This window comes from Astatotilapia calliptera, chromosome 8 (assembly GCF_964374335.1).
Source record: "Astatotilapia calliptera chromosome 8, fAstCal68.1, whole genome shotgun sequence".
NCBI classification, from domain to species: Eukaryota; Metazoa; Chordata; class Actinopteri; order Cichliformes; family Cichlidae; genus Astatotilapia; species Astatotilapia calliptera.
In genome coordinates this window covers 15,412,248-15,431,564 of record NC_137429.1, presented here as the reverse complement: position 1 = coordinate 15,431,564, position 19,317 = coordinate 15,412,248, and the positions used below count along the sequence as shown (strand labels likewise).

At 40.8% G+C, this 19,317-nt stretch overlaps 1 protein-coding gene across 1 annotated transcript in view; it reads right to left on the bottom strand.

The window, feature by feature from the left end:
• Nucleotides 1-228: 228 nt before the first annotated feature.
• ngfrb (nerve growth factor receptor b) overlaps nucleotides 229-19,317 on the bottom strand; it is a 33,437-nt gene continuing 14,348 nt past the window's right edge. The window contains exons 4-6 of the mRNA XM_026163027.2: nucleotides 6,074-6,305; nucleotides 3,478-3,638; nucleotides 229-1,608 (exon numbers count right to left, since the gene is read on the bottom strand). Of these exons, the coding sequence (XP_026018812.2) occupies nucleotides 1,265-1,608; nucleotides 3,478-3,638; nucleotides 6,074-6,305 (737 nt within the window). The 3' untranslated portion in view covers nucleotides 229-1,264. The remainder of the gene's footprint in view (nucleotides 1,609-3,477; nucleotides 3,639-6,073; nucleotides 6,306-19,317) is intronic.

Below are 19,317 nucleotides of genomic sequence, written 5' to 3'. Positions count from 1 at the left end.
ATATAATTGTTAACATAATTAGGCACACAGATATCTAATATTGGCTACTATTAATGACAACAAACAGTATATGGTCCCTTTGTCACAATGTTCCATACCATATATGGCAGGATCTGATCATTTCTGTGTCCTGTACTATGAACAAGACTGTAAATGCATACATGAGCTAACTGTGTATGCGTTTGTGTGTGTATATGTACACTACATGCATGCAAACCTAGATACTGTATTTGGGTATCTATTTCAAGTATGTCTATATCTGGCGTGTGCATTTGCCTGCATATCTACATATTGTATACATGGTTGTTACTTATGTTTTGAATTCTAGGTCTTTCCCTTTTCTGGGTCAGCATGGAGTCTCTCTCTGAGTTTCTGTTAGGTAGACAGGTCTGAGCACACAGGCTGGAGTCACATTGCCTCCATCAGTGACCTGGCCCCACAGTCAGCCCCAAAGTCCAGGCAGCTAGCACTTGCTGGGGGAAAAAAGGAGTCCAGAAGCCGATTAAGAGGAAGCTGACACTGAGATAAACGCTACTGCTCCATCTCTTAGATCTAATACAAATATTTAAAAGGACGGTAAAAGTTTTTTTTTCCTTCCTTTTTTTTTGGAAAGGGAACAAGTTCATTGAAATGTATCCAAACATCACTTCCTCAGGTTGTCACATTTGCAAAGATCCAGACATTCAGTGGTATGCAGGCCTCGTCCAGTAGGAGTAACAGGTTCAAGCCATTTGTCAACTTAAATTTAAACAGTGTACTTAAACATGGCATTAAAACAATATAACTTGTGAGTTAGTGTCTGAGGAAAATCTTTGGTAGCAGAGATGGGAAAGTACAACACAGACTTATGAAAGGGTAGCAATGGCTGGATGAAGATAATATTAAAGATGCAGAGGACCAAACTGGAGAAAGAATAAGAGTCAAGATTTAAAAAAAACCTTAACTTCAGGCAGGTAGATATCCAGTGGAGTAATTACAGACATTTGTTTTTTAAGCTTCTTTCTTTGCAAATTTGCTGTATATTTTGTGGATAAATGCAGATTTGGTTTCACATAGCGATATCTATCTGTCAGTGTTTGTCTGATTCCCTGTATTATCCCTTAATTTGACATGATTTTTCTGGATTCACAGCACTGGATCATCACTGTGATTGGTAGCTTCATAAGTGAATATAGCGTAGAGGAATAGGAGGCCACAGAGGAATATTTTAAGGTTCAGGTGTTAACATGTGAAATCACTGTTGAGCTTTAAAAATAAACAAAAATCACACTACAGAAGTGGCTGTTGTTTTAGCGGCACTTGGGCTGAGCACCAGGCTCTGAGCGACGTCTTCACGATTGATTTTGCGCAGCGCCGTGCACAGAGCTTCGATGCTGGCACAGTCCTTTCCCGCCCAGTCAGACAGGAGGGCACAGACCGGATGCTCTTCCTGCTGGAAGGTCGCAATCCGCTCCTCCTCGTATCCGAGAAGAGCCGCCAAGCTGCTCCAGTCGCTGTCGTGCATGTGGTCGCAGTCTTCTCCGTCCGCAGCCCTAAACAGCAGCTTCTCCACTTTCTCTCTGGTGTGGAGGGGAAGAAGCAAACAAGGCTCTTCATCGATGTTGACGACTGCAAAAGGAAAAAAACAAACACAATTATGCATTTTTATTTAAGTTTAAGCACACAGATAACAGCATAATATCTTATTGAACAAAGAAAATATTTTATTCACTTGATGTGATCCACAGAGCGATGGCAGCTGTTCACAAATAACTACAGGACTGTGAGTCATCATTACTAATCGGATTACTTTCTAAATATAGTTTTTATGCAGACAGTACATTCTTTGTCAATATCAGTGTCAAACAACAAGCTCTGATTCACTTTTAATGGCTATTAAATGAAGAAAATGCTTCTTGTTCCCAACTTATTCACCTTGCTCTGACAGATCATGGTTTTAGGACTCATCACTTTGTCCTGTGCAATAATAACTCCGGCAGCAAGGGACTTCACTCTTTAATATTTATAAAAGCGGTCTGTATATTTCAGATGGCTTTTGCGGTTTAAGTAAATTCATTGCCCTACAATATCTCAGGAGTGCCTCATTAATAAAATTCCCAGAGCTTGCCAAACTAAAATGACTTATTTATGGTTTCATGCCTTTACTGGCAGCCAAACTGCAGTTTGTACAGCCAGACTGACATAGTGTATGGTGTTGAATAGGACAGAAAACATTATGATGACACTCTGACATCACTTCATTTTTTTACTATGAGCTTTTTGTGTAAAATTTCTTATGATTTTGAAAGTTTTGTGAGGCTTTGATGATTTTGATCTTTGAACTCCATATGATAATTAGTTCATCCTCATCCGTCAAATCCCTGATTGAAATAATTATTACTGCACAGGTCCAAGTGATGAGTCCCAAAACCGTGACATATAAGAGCAAGGTGAATAAGTTCAGAACAAGAAGCATTTTCTTCATTTAATCCCCATTAAAGAAGAATCTGACAAATCTGCACAGTCTGCATACAAACTATAGAAAGCAAAGGTTTGTTTCGAATTTAACCTTGTAATGCGACACGTATCATATTTGATACATTAGTTCTTGTGAGGTTCTGAGACCTCTACATCATCAATGTAGAAAAAAAATGCACAAAAAATGCAAGATTTAGTAATTATAATACATTTTTATTGTCGGAAGGTTCAATAAACAATCCAGTGTAAAAAAAAAAAAGAATTTTCTGTCAATTGTCTAATGGTTGTTTACAGGGTCAAAGAAATGTACTCAGAGATATTCCACTTATGAGAATGGGACTAACAGAGTTGATGCCTTCAGCTGTTCACCTCTATGTGATTTAAAAATAGATCACATGGTTTCCTTGGCTGATTTTTAATTAAGCTCTATTTATTTTTTATTTTCATTTAACCTTTATTTGTTCAGGTAATCTCACTGAGACTCAATGTCTCATTTACAAGAGAGACCTGCTTCTAAACTGAATAAGCCTGTGCAGGCTATGGGTGCGCCTTACAAGAAGTGAACATTAACATTTTAAGTAACTGCTTTGCATGAACTACAAGAAAAGAATCCATCATTGGTCCCAATACTACAGATTACACTTTAAGATATCAAATCTACTTCTAATTGTGTTTTTCCAAATATAAACAGGCTTTTCAGGACCTGATCTGCTAAAACAACACTGAAGGTCTGAAGGCTTCATCGCTGTTGTAATCCTCTCCTGCTGATTTGCTACAGTAAGTAAGTTTTCCTGAGAGAGGGGAGGGTGGGCCTCTTTTCGTAAGACACTGACACTGTTTAGGGTGCAGCCTACGGTTTATATACTTGCACTGAAACCCAAATTTCTGGTTTGCTGTCCATCAGACTTATCATATGTTTACACCCAGTTTAAGCACATTAGTTTGATAAATGAGGGCTATCGTGTTTCTCAGCGCTATGACAGCGGCCCCTGTGTCGTTATACTGTGGATGAGTTTTAACCTGTTTGTGCCTGATTCTGGCCCTGCTGCTCCTGCAGACTCTGGCTGTCCACAGAAATGCCACTGTCACTGTGTAGCTTCTCCCCCTCGGGTGACGGGGTCTGGTTCGGGTTGGGGGTGCAGTTGTTGGCTCCTTGCTTATTCTGCTTGCAGCTGTTCCACCTGTATGTGAACAAATCAGCACAGAGACTCATCATACCAGAACTGTTAACACACAAACAAGTTTCCTCTTTTTAAATTATGTTACGTACACAGCATATAATCAGTGAGCTGCAGCTGGATTATAACTGTATGGGTTCAGTATGAGTATCTTTCACGTACACTGTTAGAGCAGGCCTACTGTGTTGTTGTGTGTCTCCATAAGGCTGCAATATGGGTGTTTTTCTCATTTACCGGAATTTAGCTCCTTTATTTCTATTGTTATTCGTGTCTTCGCTGGACATAGTGTTTACCAGTCTCATTACCCTTTTAATAAAATCTTATTAATATTATTTTTTTAACCCAAACATTTTCAGCCATTTCTTGGAATGATACCATTTTCATGTAGCCATTTATTCTACAGTAAATATGAAAGTAAAACATAACAGATCTCATCATAGCACAGATGACTTCTGCACTAACCTCTCACAAGATTTTGAGGAAACTTGACCTTGAGGTCAAGGTCGCTGAGATTCAAATTCATCTGAGATTTTCAGTAGATTCTGTAGGCTGAGGGGCAAAAAACTACAAACCCATATCAAATTCGATTCCACTTCATCTAACTGTGCACCTTTCAACTGCTTCTAGCATTAACGCTCCCGCTACTTTTAGATCTCTTCCTGGAAGTTGTGTCAAAACACTGACCGTTCAACATAAATTTTATGGTTGATGTCCAACAAAAGCAAAACAAAAATGCTGTTAGTGTGTTTGAGGCTCACCCTGAAATAGAAGATAATCTAATCCAAGTGGCCATAGCTTCCAAGCACTAGGGATGGGTATCGTTTAGGTTTTATCCGATACCAGTACCAAACCGGTACTTTTGAAATGGTGCCGGTGCTCAAACCGGTGCTTAAAGAATGAAGAACACAAACCTTGTCCAAAAACCTCTCATGTTTAGCTGTTTCCCACTTTCTTTTGCTGTGAAGTACAGCCAGACTTTTGACCGCTTCGCCTTGAGCGTTTTTAATCTGTAGCTCTGCTCTAAAAGAACGTACGTACCTGGGCCCGCCTGCTACGCTTGCAAAGGTAAAATGATTGGCTGGAATCCAAAGTGTATGACATTTCAGGAAAATAAAGCACCGAAATGTGCGCTGCTTTTCGGTCTGGTTACTACCGTTTATGTCAGAACCGGTGCTATAATGGCACCGGATACCGGTACCCATCCCTACCAAGCATTGTTTTAAAGTAGATGAGGGCAAATTTAATCAGATATGATTTTTCCAAATATTTCTGTAGCTCATACCTAACTGCACACTCAGACTAATGCGTTTATTTTTCCTATCAGCTTTTATTCCCAGGTACAGTAAGGTTAGGTTGTCACCGTAGCACACATATGTAGCGAACCAAAAAAAGGACCTGAATAGGTGCGTTCTACATTTCTGCACATATCAGATGATGACAATGCATATAAGTCCTCATTCGCCCCAAACCCAGTAGCGTAACTGAGGTGAATTGAGTGATGCTTTTCTCCTCAAGACTGAGAAGCTGTCTTTTATAACTCAGACTTATATTCCAAAAGGTAAAATTGTGAATGCTTTAAAGCATTTGAGAAAGACACATGACTTACAAATGCTGCTATCTTCTCTGTGCTAGTTTAAAATAGACTGAAGGAAAGTGAAAAACTGTTCTGTAATTCTTTAATTCTTTAATTCTTTTTGGAAAACATGGATGCCTCATCCTCCAGACTAAAGAGGAGAGGGACCATCAGTAGAAAAGTCTGATGGTAAGAGGGCGGCATTCATGCCTGTGGAACTGGCGACGTACATTCTGGAAAGGCACCATCTGTGCTGGAAGGCATATAAATACTTTAGAGCAGCGTATGCCCCCATCCAGATGGCGTCTTTTTTCAGGGAAGGTCTTCCATATTTAAGAAACACAATGCTAAACAGCACACTGCATCTATTAAAACAGCATGACTTCATAGTAGAAGAGTCTGAGTGCTGAGCTGGCCTGCCTGCAGTCCAAGCCTTTCACCAACTGAAAACTTAGAGTCTCATGAAGGGAATAAAAATAATACAACAAAGATAACCCAGGACTGAGCAGATGGAATCTGTATCATACACGAATGGGACAAAATTCCTCTCTCATTTATGCATTTACAGACTGATTATAAAAGAAGAGGTGACACCTCTAATTTGAGATCAGAGTTGTAAATCATTGTATTCTGGGTTTGTTTGTTTTTATATTTTACCCAGTGTGCCATATTTTTGGGAATGAGGGTCATAAATGAGCATCAGGTTTTAGTTATGATTTAGGCTTTATGACATTGACAGATGCCAAAATTTGAAGTTTCTGAAACTCTGCTTTTTTCTTGTAGTTGCAGTGGGTCATCAGGTACCTTGAGATGGCATTTTGCTCAATATGTCTACTTTTCAGTGTGTTTCCTGCTTAGTCCTCACCTCTTGAAGATGATGAAGGCCACTAATCCAACAACAACAGCTGCCAGGATGGAGCAGTAGATGGGGATGAGTTTATCATTCAGACCCTTGTAGAACTGCTGCTGGGAATCACCACTAGTGGTGGTGGTGGTGGTGCTGCTGCTGTCTGTGGGGACCTCTGGTACGGGTTCATATGTTAAGTCATCAATGGTAGTGGGGGGGAAAGTAAATAGAGACCCTGTGGTGGACTGACCTGTAAAGGACAAATATGCACAGAGAGAAATTCTTGAGTTTTGTGAAGATAGAACAGCAACAGGAAATTAAAACATTCACAGTTTTGTTAAACATTTATTTTTGACCACTTGGATCATTTACCATTAAAAAGAGAAAGCTGGCAGTTTTAATACTCAGAAGGCCGTCCCTGTGTTGAACGTCAGTCCAGTATTTCCTTTCCCTTATCTTTGTGATTGTGCTGTGGCTAGAGCTAATTACTTAAGAAATATCAAAAAATATATTTTATTTATGATTGAAATTCATCTAAACTTTTATTGCATGTCTTGCCATTACGGGAACAAAAATCTACTTCATAATATTATATACATATTATATTATATAATTAATATCATAATCTACACATAATCTACACATTATCATGTGCAGTACTGACACAATATCAATGCTTCATTTCAAAAATTATAATGAAAAAATGCAGTTTTTCCCTCTTCTGTCCTTCTTTCAGTGTCATGGAATATTTTCATCACTTCCTCATGTCTTAGGTTTCTATTTCATATTTGTCACATTTGTCAGATCATCATACAAATGTTATATTGGATTTAATATTTGATTTTATATCTGACAAAGATAACCCAAGTAAATTTAAAATGTATTTTTTAAAATAATGATTTTATCTGTGATGACCAGAGCTTTTGGAAAGCTGGGTTAAGCCACAAACAGCACTGATTACTACCAGACCTGTTGATTCAACAAATCTAAACTCAAGATTAGTTAAGAAACAAAGTCATTGACATCTATCAGTCTGGAAAGAGTTACGAAGACATTTCTAAGGCTTTGGGACTCCAGTGAACAACAGTGAGAGCCGTTATACACAAATGTAGAAAAGTTAAAAAACTGGTGAACCTTCCCAGGAGAGACCGGCCTACCAAGACGCATTCAGGAGGTCACAAATAAACCCTGAACAACAGAACTGCAGGCCTCACTTGCCTCAGTTAAGGTCAGAGTTCATGATTCAACAATAAGGGCAGGGATAGCTCAGTAGGTAGACTGGTGACCCCATGATTGGAAGGTCAGGGGTTCAAATCCACTGAACGGCTACCCTGAGGTACCCTTGAGCAAGGTATCGTCCCTACACGCCTGCTTAGTGGCTGCCGACTGCTTCACTGAATGAATGGGTCAAATGCAGAGAGAGTAATTTCCCCACGGGGATCATTAAAGTATGCATTATTATTAAGAAAGAGGCAAAAATGGCATCCATGGGAGAGCTCCAAAGAGGAAACTACTGCTGACCAAAAAGGACACAAAAGCTTGTCTCACATTTGCCTAAAAACAATTTCAATGATCCCCAAACCTTTGGAAAAATATTCTGTGAATGAAAGAAAAGTTGAACATTTTAGAAGACTTGATCCCTGTTACATCTGGTATAAAACTAACATAGCATTTAATAAAAAGAACATCAGAGCAACAGTCAAACATGGTGGTGGTAGTCTGATGGTCTGAGGCTACTTTTTTGCTTCAGGACCTGCATGACTTGCTGTAACGATGAATTCTGCTCTCTACCAAAACATCCTGGATGAGAATGTCCAGCCATCAGTTTATTCCCTGAAACTCAAGCTCACTCGGGTTATGCAGCAGCACAATGATCCAAGAAACATCAGCAGGTTTACCTCAGAGTAGCTCAAAAACAAAATGAAGGTTTTGGAATGACGTGGTCAAAGTCTGGGCTTAAATCCCGTTGAGATGATCTGGCATGACATTAAACAGCCCATTAATGCAGGAAAACCCTCCAATTAAAACAATTCTCCAAAGTAGAGTGGGCCAAAAATCCTCCACAGTGATGTGAAAAACTCATGGTCAGTCATCACAAATGCTCGATTGAACTTCTCACTGCCAAGGTGTGCACAACCAGTTATTAGGTTTACGGGGCAATTACTTATTTAAATGTGTACTAATACGAAACTACCCCATTTATAGACTGAGAGCTGTTACACAAGGTCTTCTGAGCATTGTGTAACAGTAATTGTAAATTATATCTCAGTAGAAGGACTGGTAAACACATCTGCGGTCTGCTAACACAAGATAGGGCACTTCTTATTTCCAAAAATAGAAATACAACTTTCTGCTTCCTCTATAAAAACTGAGAGGAAATGCAGAGTGAGATTTAAACTCTGAGTTTGTCAAGCAGCAACGCATGACACAAACTCACCTATTCATTCTTGAAATTAAATTATTGATTTAAACAGATTTAACTGTGCTGCAGCTCGGGTCAGTGCACTTTTGCTCAAATCGGAAACGCTAAAAGTGACCTCACAACATAAATGAATTTCAAGAATTAACTTCATTTCTAATGAAATCAAATCAAAGGATTTTATTTGGAAAAGAAAAACAGCAGCAAACACATCCAGACCAAGGTTGTTTTTTCATAAATAGTAGCAGTTTGTTTGATACTCCACAGACTAGGACATTCCCAGCACAGCAATGTGACCGGAAAATGGTTTGCAAAGTTTAAATATAGCTACAGATACAAATGGTAACTTGGCAGATCACATATTTCTGTGTTACTTTTACTGTTTTGCCTCTTTTCACCACAGCAAGTGTAACAATAAATACTTATTATGCTGACAAACACAACAAGTACTCCCACAACACTTGGTCATACCCCATCCTCCACCCTCCCCTCTCCCCAGGGAGCCATTAACGATGGTAAGAGCAAGTTGGTCCATCCAGTCCTGCCCACATTCCTCCAACCATTAGCAGACACATTCGCTCCTCGCCGCGGATGCGGAAACCTATCCTCGCCTGTCACTTACTTACAGTTACTCACAGCATGGACAGGAAATCAGGCTGTTGGTTTCAGAGGGCTCTAAATACCTCAGGAGAGCCGCTGAGTGCAAGGCATCCATTTTTTACTAATGAGGCGAAAACATTTTTAATGAGAGCTAACTTAGATCGATGTGCTGAGCTGCTGCGGGGATTTTAGCTGAAGGAAATTTGAGGAAGCACTTTATGGTAACAACAATTAACTGAACATCAAATCTACGTCGATGATTCTTAATCATTAACCTTTAAGGCCACAGCTTTTTCTCACTAACTTGTCTTAGGATGACACTTGTGCCCCATTAACCTGAAGCCTATGAGCTGTAAATGTAATTCTCAGTGCCGTACTCATTTGACACTTGACACACAGCGAAAACATTTGTTTTGTGTGCAGTTTTTTTTTTAACCCTGCTAGGTATTTACAAGCAGCCCAGATGCCTGTTTGTCTTCGTGTTACCTTGTTATTGTTGGTTCTTTGCCAGTTTTGCCTCCTGCTTAGCTCAGTAAGCCACATGCTTCTGTTTCCGGTGCTTTAACTCACTTAACACGACTTACTTGAAACCATTTTCGAGTATTATTGCCAAAGCCACAACATCCCTGGTCTTCACGCTTCCATATACTAACTCATCTTGCTTGTTGCATTTAAAGCCAAACTGTAAAGATCTTGGAAACTTTGCATATATAGTGCTTTTTTGTGGCTTTATGGGGAGTTGCACAATACTAGAGATCTAGTAGCATCAGAGACAGCTGAAACCTAGATTTACAGATGAGGCTCTAAAAACTTGAGGCTCATCATCCATCCAGTTCAATAACTTTTGGAAAGTCTGTATCATCATTTTTTTTTTATCCCATTCATATGTACTGATAGCTAACAAGACTTTGTAAATCTGGCATCCTGCTCTCATTGATATGTAAAGGAAAAAGTATGGATGACAGAAACAAAACAAAACAAGAGCCAGTTATATTATACGTGTGTGGGTTGCTGCTAAACTGGTGGATATATTATACCTTTATGAGTGGATGAAGTGCCTAAGAAATAGTATACATATAAACAGGCTTCTGGTGAATCACTACAAGATATCATGTTGCTTCCTGCCCTCTTCAATACTAGGTACCACACCATAGAGAATACACACACACACACACACACACACACACACCACCATCACCACCACCGTTACCACCATAGCGTGTTTGTTTCTACTTTCTTTACTTTCCAACACACACGTGCGCACGCTCACACAAAATCAGACACCGTCCCATGACAGAGAGCTGCTTTGTCCGGCTAAAAATATGTCCTCTCTCCATCGTTCCTCTTTATCCTTCAGTCTTTTCCCCACATTACATCTGGCTACACTTTTACTCATTCCTACTGGGCAATTCCTTTTCTGTCAGTCCCTCCTATGATCATTTAGACCAGGGGTGTCCAACTCCAGGCCTCAAGGGCCGGTGTCCTGCAGGTTTTAGATGTGTCCTTGATCCAACACAGCTGATTCAAATGGCTAAATTACCTCCTCAACATGTCTTGAAGTTCTCCAGAGGCCTGGTAATGAACTAATGATTTGATTCAGGTGTGTTGACCCAGGGTGATATCTAAAACCTGCAGGACACCGGCCCTCGAGGCCTGGAGCTGGACACCCCTGATTTAGAAGTTTTTTAATGTTGTTTTAATCATTCTTATTATTTTCAGTTTTCATGTGGATGATGAGCACTCTTGTGTAAGCAGGCAGCACTCTTAATCTGCACAAAGCTTTAAATAATAAGCTGTTTTCAATATAAGGCAATGGTGGCAAAGGGAAGCTGCTTCACTGGCATTATTTGTCTTCCCTCCCATCTTTTATCAGTGTATTTTTAATCTTTATTGTAAATGCTAGGTATATATATCGCATACAGGATATTATTTGTCTCACAGTTTAAACCAGGGGGTTCCTCCGGTAAGAGCACGGCACACCTGTCATTAAAACTATAAAAGTTGAAAGCTGCGGAGACGTCAAAATGACAGGCTCAGTCGGTTTTGAATTATCAAAACAATTATTATATTTATTGTTGAGCATTATCTGGCTGTTAGTGAAATTACCAGAGTTGTCTTGCTTGCTTTGTCTGATAGTGATTCACTTGTGACAGGAAATCCAGGCTCTTGTGCACATTAAGCGTGTAATAAGAACCTGTTGGTCTGTGCCCTTTACATAAGTACTATATAAGAGCAGCAGGACTGTGCATGCAGCTTGTGTTCACAGCAGCTGTGTGCTTGTTTGTGTGTGTGCAGCCACACCTGAGCTGAACTCGTCATTCCAACCGCTTGCGGACTCGTGCAAACAGGTGTTGCTGCAGTTTCAACACCGTATACTTTAAAGCCTGACTTATGATTTAGTCACAAAAGACAGGAGGGGCTCAGTTTGCCTTTCTGTAACTGCATTCCACCTGACTGCAGCCATAACAACCACAAATCCCTGCACATCAAAACCTGAAAAGACATTTGTATATTATTCATTATTCATTAAATGAACCACAACTATTTTTATAATAGTTGTTACAAATACAAACAAAGCAATGCCCTTCAAATACTGCAGAATGCTGTTACTCTTGTTTTGTCAATCTGTCTTTTGGCCTCTGGCTCACTTCCTACTGTATGCAACCCATCTACTCCTTCTGCACACATGCCTTAGACACACCCATGAATGTAGAGAGTGCCTGCGTGTGGGCACGTCTTTCTGCGTGTGTGTGTGTGTGTGTGTGAGTGACTGTTCTGCTGCAGAAAGTGATCAGCACTCGTAGAGGTCAACCAGAGAAACCCGAGAGTGCAGAGGAGTAACTCCATCGCTTTTATCGACCAGGCCGCATTCTCAGCATCTGCTCCTGTGCTCCACTCTCGCCAGCTTTCTCCATCTCGTTCTCTCCTGCAGCTCTTTATTTGTTTTCCAGTGTACTAATCTCATGCTGATGCATTTTCTCTTGTGCAGCTGCTTTCAACTGGTTGATCACTACCCTTAATGTAGAAACAAGTCTGTTTTTTTCCTACAATTTCAAATGACACATGCAAAAATTCTTAAAATGGCAAAAAGGTTGCGGTGGAAGGAGAATCCAGATATAGAGACAGGTGCAGTGGAGGTAACACACTCCCAGCTTTTGATTTGAAGATTGGAGTTTGAGTCCCATCGCAACTTCCTTTAATAGCTAATAGTTATACATTTAAAAGCTATTATGTTCAAGTTTTACTTTACAGTAAGGTCAAGCACTCAAAAGACTTAAGAAGAGTTAGGGAAATTCACAATCAGGTAAAATCTGGGTCAAAGTAAAACCTTTAATGTGTTAAACACACCGTCAAAAGGTGAAACTTTAACTGAAGTGCTTATGCAAAATCAGTTGCTCGTCACAGCCTGCATGACTTTATCACCTGTAAAGAATTTCAAAATGATAAATTGTAGAAAAGTGACAAAACTGCCTTTTTTTTTCTCACACTGACAATAATAAAGTACACTTTCTTTCTTTCTTTCTTTCTTTCTTTCTTTCTTTCTAATGTAACAAATGACCCAATGCCGCAAAATTACATTAATGTCTCTCTTTATTCAATAATTCAGCCCTAGGCAGCTTTAAAGATAATATCAGTGAGAGAGAGGCTCAGTTTGGCAGAGACACATGCAATAAATCCCGATGAGGACAAAAGCCCGAGTCTCTGAGCAGAACTTTTGGCAACGAAACGACGACACGAGCGAAAGCGCAAGTGTTGTGGTCACCCTTGCCACCAGAACTGCTCACTCATGCCAAATCACCTCTGAAGGTTTTTCCTGGAATCTCCGGGGCAAATTCCGGAATGATGACAGGAAAGTGAGTCAATCCCACACTGACAGCGAAGAAAAAGACGCAGTCAACTTTAAGATCTCCTTCATTGTTACAATGCTCATACTGTGTGGAGAAGGGTGCAAAGGGGTTAAAGAGAGGAGGTCAGCTGCAGCCATACAGAGATACAGAGATACAGGCCTGTGGATGTGAAGGGGACCAAGCTTTGGCAACACAATGAGTGACTGTGCAATACAAAGACAGTGAATTGTTTAGTCACTGGGGCTGGGGATTCTTCACAGCCACTGATGTGGTGATGCCTTGGACGCAGGAAATCGGGAATGTTGATGGCATTTTGTCATCCGTGGTTTCCCCAATTCATAGCCTGCTCTTTATCCTTATGGGGCCAACCAAACACTAAACTTCTCCCATACAGGAGTGCCATCCCATCCAATCATAGCTTAGCAAATCATAACGAAACAAGGGCCTGTCAACCGTTTCAATATCGTTACCCATTAAAGTGGTGCATGTGTTCCTCCAGACTTGATATTTTAAAAGTCTGGGGGATTTTCGTTATTGAAAAGCAAAAATACACGGGATGTTAGTGTGTCAGCGCTGACGCTTCAGCCACTGTGTGGAACCAAGATAAGAAAATAAACAGTTATAACAAAAGACCCCAGAAAAGATCATAGTTTGATCAATTATAAGCTCAAAAGACTTTTCATTTGTATTGAGAAATACAAAAGATAAAATATTGCTGCAAAAATGTTGATATTAAATTCTAAATTAACGTTATAGACTGTGCTTTTGACCGTTATAGGCCGTGGCACCGCATGAGAATTCATTCAAATTTAAGAACCCCCTCTGCAGATTCAGAAACGTCCCTTCTTTTGCTTCTTTTCCTTCGTCCTTCGAATTGAACTGCCGTGGCCCTGAGAGCTCTGCATGGTCCTTGTTAGTAGATTATGCTTTCTGATTTCTGGAGGGCAGCCTGTCGATTGTTAAGGTCAACCAAACTCCGGAAGGAAACTGCTCCCCTCCCCTCCTGCTAACCTATCAATAACCGAATGAACTTGGACCAATCACTCTCCCCTCCTCCCCCCTTTTTTTGTGTCTCTCTACTGAAACCATTGTCATATGTATACGTGTCTATAACTTATTAGTTAATTCTGGTGTCTTCGTAAAAATATCTCCTGTTTAAAAGAGGGTTTAAAAAAAAGCAAACAAACCTCTACATTTCCATCTACTAGCTCACATGAGTAATGTTCTGACTGACAGTTCACAGACTCCTCTGCCAATGTGAGAGGGGAGGCAGGGGAATCAGGGTTACGTGTGTGGTAGGGGATCTTTTCTGTTCGTTTGCCACAAAGATTACAGGAAAGCTAACAAGTTATTACTGAAGAACCTCGATTAACAGGTGGAGCATGGGTAACACGCCAAAAAAAAGAAAAAAAGACGCAGCTCTAGATAGGGCATTGACCTTGAGAAGGGTGATTGATGTGCCTGTTGGATTATTGCCAGATCTGTGCGTGTGTGTGTGTGTGTGTGTGTGTGTGTGTGTGTGTGTGTGTGTGTGTGTGTGTGTGTGTGTGTGTGTGTGTGTGCCAAAACTTTTTGCCCTCGCTGCCACAGAGCAAGAATTCGAGGCTCTGGTTGATAGATACAGCATGTCCCGTCAGCCCTGAGTACGATCTCAAGGAAGAACAGGGTCATGGAGCAAAACCTCTGTCTCCCACCACTTTGAGGGCTTTTAGCCAAAACCTCAAGATGATAAGAACAGGCAGTGAGTACTTTATCCTGCTCAATCATTGCTCAATCATACAGCTTTAACCAAGGTCGAAAGAGGCCTTGCAAAGTTGTGTTAACGTGGCTGCATTATCCTACTCATAATGCATTTTGAAATCATCTTTCTCTGAGCTTGATGGGCCTCACAAGAACCAGCCCTGCATCTCCATTCCCAAACCAAACCAGTGCTCAGCAAAGCAAACCACTGCATCTCAGGTAACCGAAGCCAACCATACAAGCCCTGTCTCCTTGTAGAGCACTAACTTGCCGTGACGAAGATAAGCTGCTCGGATTAGTGTATTAAGTGCTACAATAAAGGGATGTTGGCTGTACAAAGTTCAGGACTCTGACGCTTCAGAAAGAGATTTTATCCTTGGTCCCATGGAGGGATTTAGGCAACAAATGTATGTATGTATGGTTACCACTGCCTAAGGACAGGACCACAGATTCTTAAGTGAAAACCTTTAGCGAGCCCTTATGTGTCGTAAAGAGACCAATTTTCTGAAAACACATGCTACACCAAGGATCGGGTCCCCCAACACAAACACAGTAATATACTGTATGCGGTTAAGTGGCAGGAGGATTGCTGTGAATTATACATCAAGGAAACCAAACAACCTCTGGCTAAGCAGCTGCCACGACACAAAAGAGCTTCCTCATTAGGCCTGGACTCCACAGTCTATTTAAACATGCAGGCCACAGTCTTTAAGTGATGAGTACATATCCTGGATAGGGAGGAACGCTGGTCTGAGCATGGAGTCAAGGGAAGCATTTGTGTGAAAAGGGAAAGACCACCTCTGAACTGCAGAGGGAACCTTAAGTTTGATTTAGACTGAAATATACACTGGCTTGCAAAAGTATTCGGCCCCGTTGAACTTTTCCACCTTTTGTCACATAACAGCCATAAACATGAATCAATTTTATTGGAATTCCACATGAAAGACCAATACAAAGTGGTGTACACGTGGGAAGTGGAACGAAAATCATACATGATTCCAAACATTTTTTACAAATAAATAACTGCAAAGTGGGGTGTGTGTAATTATTCAGCCCCCTGAGTCAATACTTTGTAGAACCACCTTTTGCTGCAGTTACAGCTGCCAGTCTTTTAGGCTATGTCTCTACCAGCTTTGCACATCTAGAGACTGAAATCCTTGCCCATTCTTCTTTGTAAAACAGCTCCACAACTGCCCTGTGACGGCCTCAGAGGTTGTCTAAGAGAATATTGGGAGCAACAACACCATGAAGTCCAAAGAACACACCAGACAGGGCAGGGTATAAAGTTATTGAGAAATTTAAAGCAGGTTTAGGCTACAAAAAGATTTCCCAAGCCTTGAACATCCCACGGAGCACTGTTCAAGTGATCATTCAGAAATGGAAGGAGTACGGAACAACTGTAAACCTACCAAGACAAGGCCGTCCACCTAAACTCACAGGCCGAACAAGGAGAGCACTCATCAGAAATGCAGCCAAGAGGCCCATGGTGACTCTGGACGAGCTGCAGAGATCTACAGCTCAGGTGGGGGAATCTGTCCACAAGACAACTATTAGTCGTGCACTGCACAAAGTTGGCCTTTATGGAAGAGTGGCAAGAAGAAAGCCATTGTTAACAGAAAACCATAAGAAGTCCCGTTTGCAGTTTGCCACAAGCCATGTGGGGGACACAGCAAACATGTGGAAGAAGGTGCTCTGGTCAGATGAGACCAAAATGGAACTTTTTGGCCAAAATGCAAAACGCTGTGGCAGAAAAATAACACTGCACATCAGTCTGAACACACCATCCCCACTGTCAAATATGGTGGTGGCAGCATCATGCTCTGGAGGTGCTTCTCTTCAGCAGGGACAGGGAAGCTGGTCAGAGTTGATGGGAAGATGGATGGAACCAAATACAGGGCAATCTTGGAAGAAAACCTCTTGGAGTCTGCAAAAGACTCGAGACTGTGGCGGAGGTTCACAACGACCCTAAACATAAAGCCAGGGCAACAATGGAATGGTTTAAAACAAAACACATCCATGTGTTAGAATGGCCCAGTCAAAGCCCAGATCTAAATCCAATCGAGAATCTGTGGCAAGATCTGAAAACTGCTGTTCACAAACGCTGTCCATCTAATCTGACTGAGCTGGAGCTGTTTTGCAAAGAAGAATGGGCAAGGATTTCAGTCTCTAGATGTGCAAAGCTGGTAGAGACATACCCTAAAAGACTGGCAGCTGTAATTGCAGCAAAAGGTGGTTCTACAAAGTATTGACTCAGTGGGCTGAATAATTACGCACACCCCACTTTGCAGTTATTTATTTGTAAAAAATGTTTGGAATCATGTATGATTTTCGTTCCACTTCCCACGTGTACACCACTTTGTGTTGGTCTTTCATGTGGAATTCCAATTAAATTGATTCATGTTTGTGGCTGTTATGTGACAAAAGGTGGAAAAGTTCAACGGGGCCGAATACTTTTGCAAGCCACTGTACATCGTAACCTACACTGTAACCTTCCATGCCATTCAATCAGCGTGCTGCCTGGACCAGACGTGCGGTTACATTTCAGGTGCACATCAGGTTACATGGAAAATGACAGCGTAGGGTTAAAAGGGGGGTTTTGGTTATGTTGTAAGTTACAATAAATCTAAATCAGGCAGAATCAGCTTTCTGTGGTTTTCTTAACTGGATGAATGATGCACGCATCGACTGCACACTTTCTTTAAGTAACTAAACTGAAAAATGCTGTAGAGGCTATGAGTAAAATGAGAGAAGCAAATATATCTAGTACTAACATCATTTTCTCATTATATTAATATGAAATTGGGGATTAGAAGGCCAGCATTTGGTATTCCTACAGCAATAATGCACATCAGTAGATGTCACCTTGTCAGGATTGTTATCAACATCGGTTTTAATTAACTTTACTTGTCCCAATGTTGTTGTGACCCCTGAAAGGATTGTGAGGAATTATATCATGTTGTTCCCTACACATCCCCCAGGGGGGAACTTATACTGCCTGATCACTCCACAACCCCCACCCCTCTCCACATACAAGGCTCTCATGCCCTTTAACCTTTGACATCGCTCGCTGGCCTGCAAAAGAGTGGAAGTCGTATCACACTTCTTTAGATAAGGATCTTGCCTTTAAATCTCCAACTCTGTGGGTCTACCCTGACATAAGTCTGGTCACTATTACCATGTTTAGCCATCAGAGATAGAAGAAGAGAGTGAGTTATTCCCCCTAAGACACAAAACATAGCATTAATCCCTGTGGAGCTAGACCTGGAGGAAATTGGATTTCACCCCACATGTCAGCTGAGTATTTATCCTGCTATATTAAACACAAGAGAAGGAAAATATAATCCAAAGAGTAAAGCAGAAGATCCAGTTTTATCTATAAAGGAAAATAACCCCCAGTATAGTCAAGCTGATGTTTTGGTCCTTCTACCTTGATTTAAATTACGTCTCCACCGTCTCAAGTTACGACTTGTCTTTAGTGGTCTGTGTGTTCCACTCATTCCCTCCACCTCCCTGACTTTACCCTTCAGGCCTGTGTCGCACAAATCCGCAGCATTAATGGATGTGGACGTCTGGCATTGCTACAGATTTGTATGCGCTGATAACGCTTCTGCTTTGGTAAAAAGATTACGTTCGAAATAAAAGGCACATGATTGGGTTAGAGTGAGGAACAACATATGACAATAAAGCCCATACACAGTGAGCTGTAAGTCATTCTGCCGGAATCACATTCATCATGATGTATGCTTTGTTCGTTATCTAAAGGATGTTTTTCGTATTGGGGCTCTGGCTTCTTATATCTTGATGTCGGATGAATCATCTCTCCAAACACCACCCTTTGCTTTCAGACCACAAGCTGATTCAAGCTGCCTTAAAGCGTCATCCTCAGTGGGAGATAATAGCAGCGCAGCACTTGGTAGAGAACAGCGATATATGTCGTGTCTGCTTTTGCTTATTAAATAAACTTCTCTCTCTGTATTTTCTCTGGTTCTTTTAAAGCCTGGCAGACACAAATGACTGATTAGTCTTCTGTGTTGCTTCTGTTTTCACACATTCTAGTTTCATGACTCCTCACAGTATCGGGTAGGTTATTTGAAATTTAAAAAAAGTCCAAACTAAATGCTTCTTATTTATTGGTTTATTTCATATCCACACACCTGCATCCATATCATCATGGTTTTGAGTTTCTATTGTATGTTTGGTAATTCTTCTACTGCTTTGCCATGCTTTAGGAATTAATGGAATTTACCACTGATTTGCTGAAATATGCAAGGTCTTCCCTGAAAAAAGCGTTGTCTGTATGGGAGCATATATTGCTTTAAATCTGGTGTATATCTATCTGCATCAATTGTACCTTTCCAAAGCAAAAGCTGCCAGTTCCATAGAGACTAATGCACCTTCATACCATCAGCGATACTGTCAGAGGCTTTTTAGTTAAACTAAACTTTTTATTCATCTGGTCACAGAACAGTTTTCCACTTTACTTCAGTCTATTTCAAATGAGCTTTGGTCGAGAAAAAGAAGATGGCAGCATTTCTGGCTGATGTTCATAAATGGCTTCTTCTTTGTATGAAAGAGCTTTAACCTGCATTTATGGTTGACATGGTGAACTGTGGTCACAGACGATCATTTCTGGCAGTGTTTTTGAGCAAATGCAT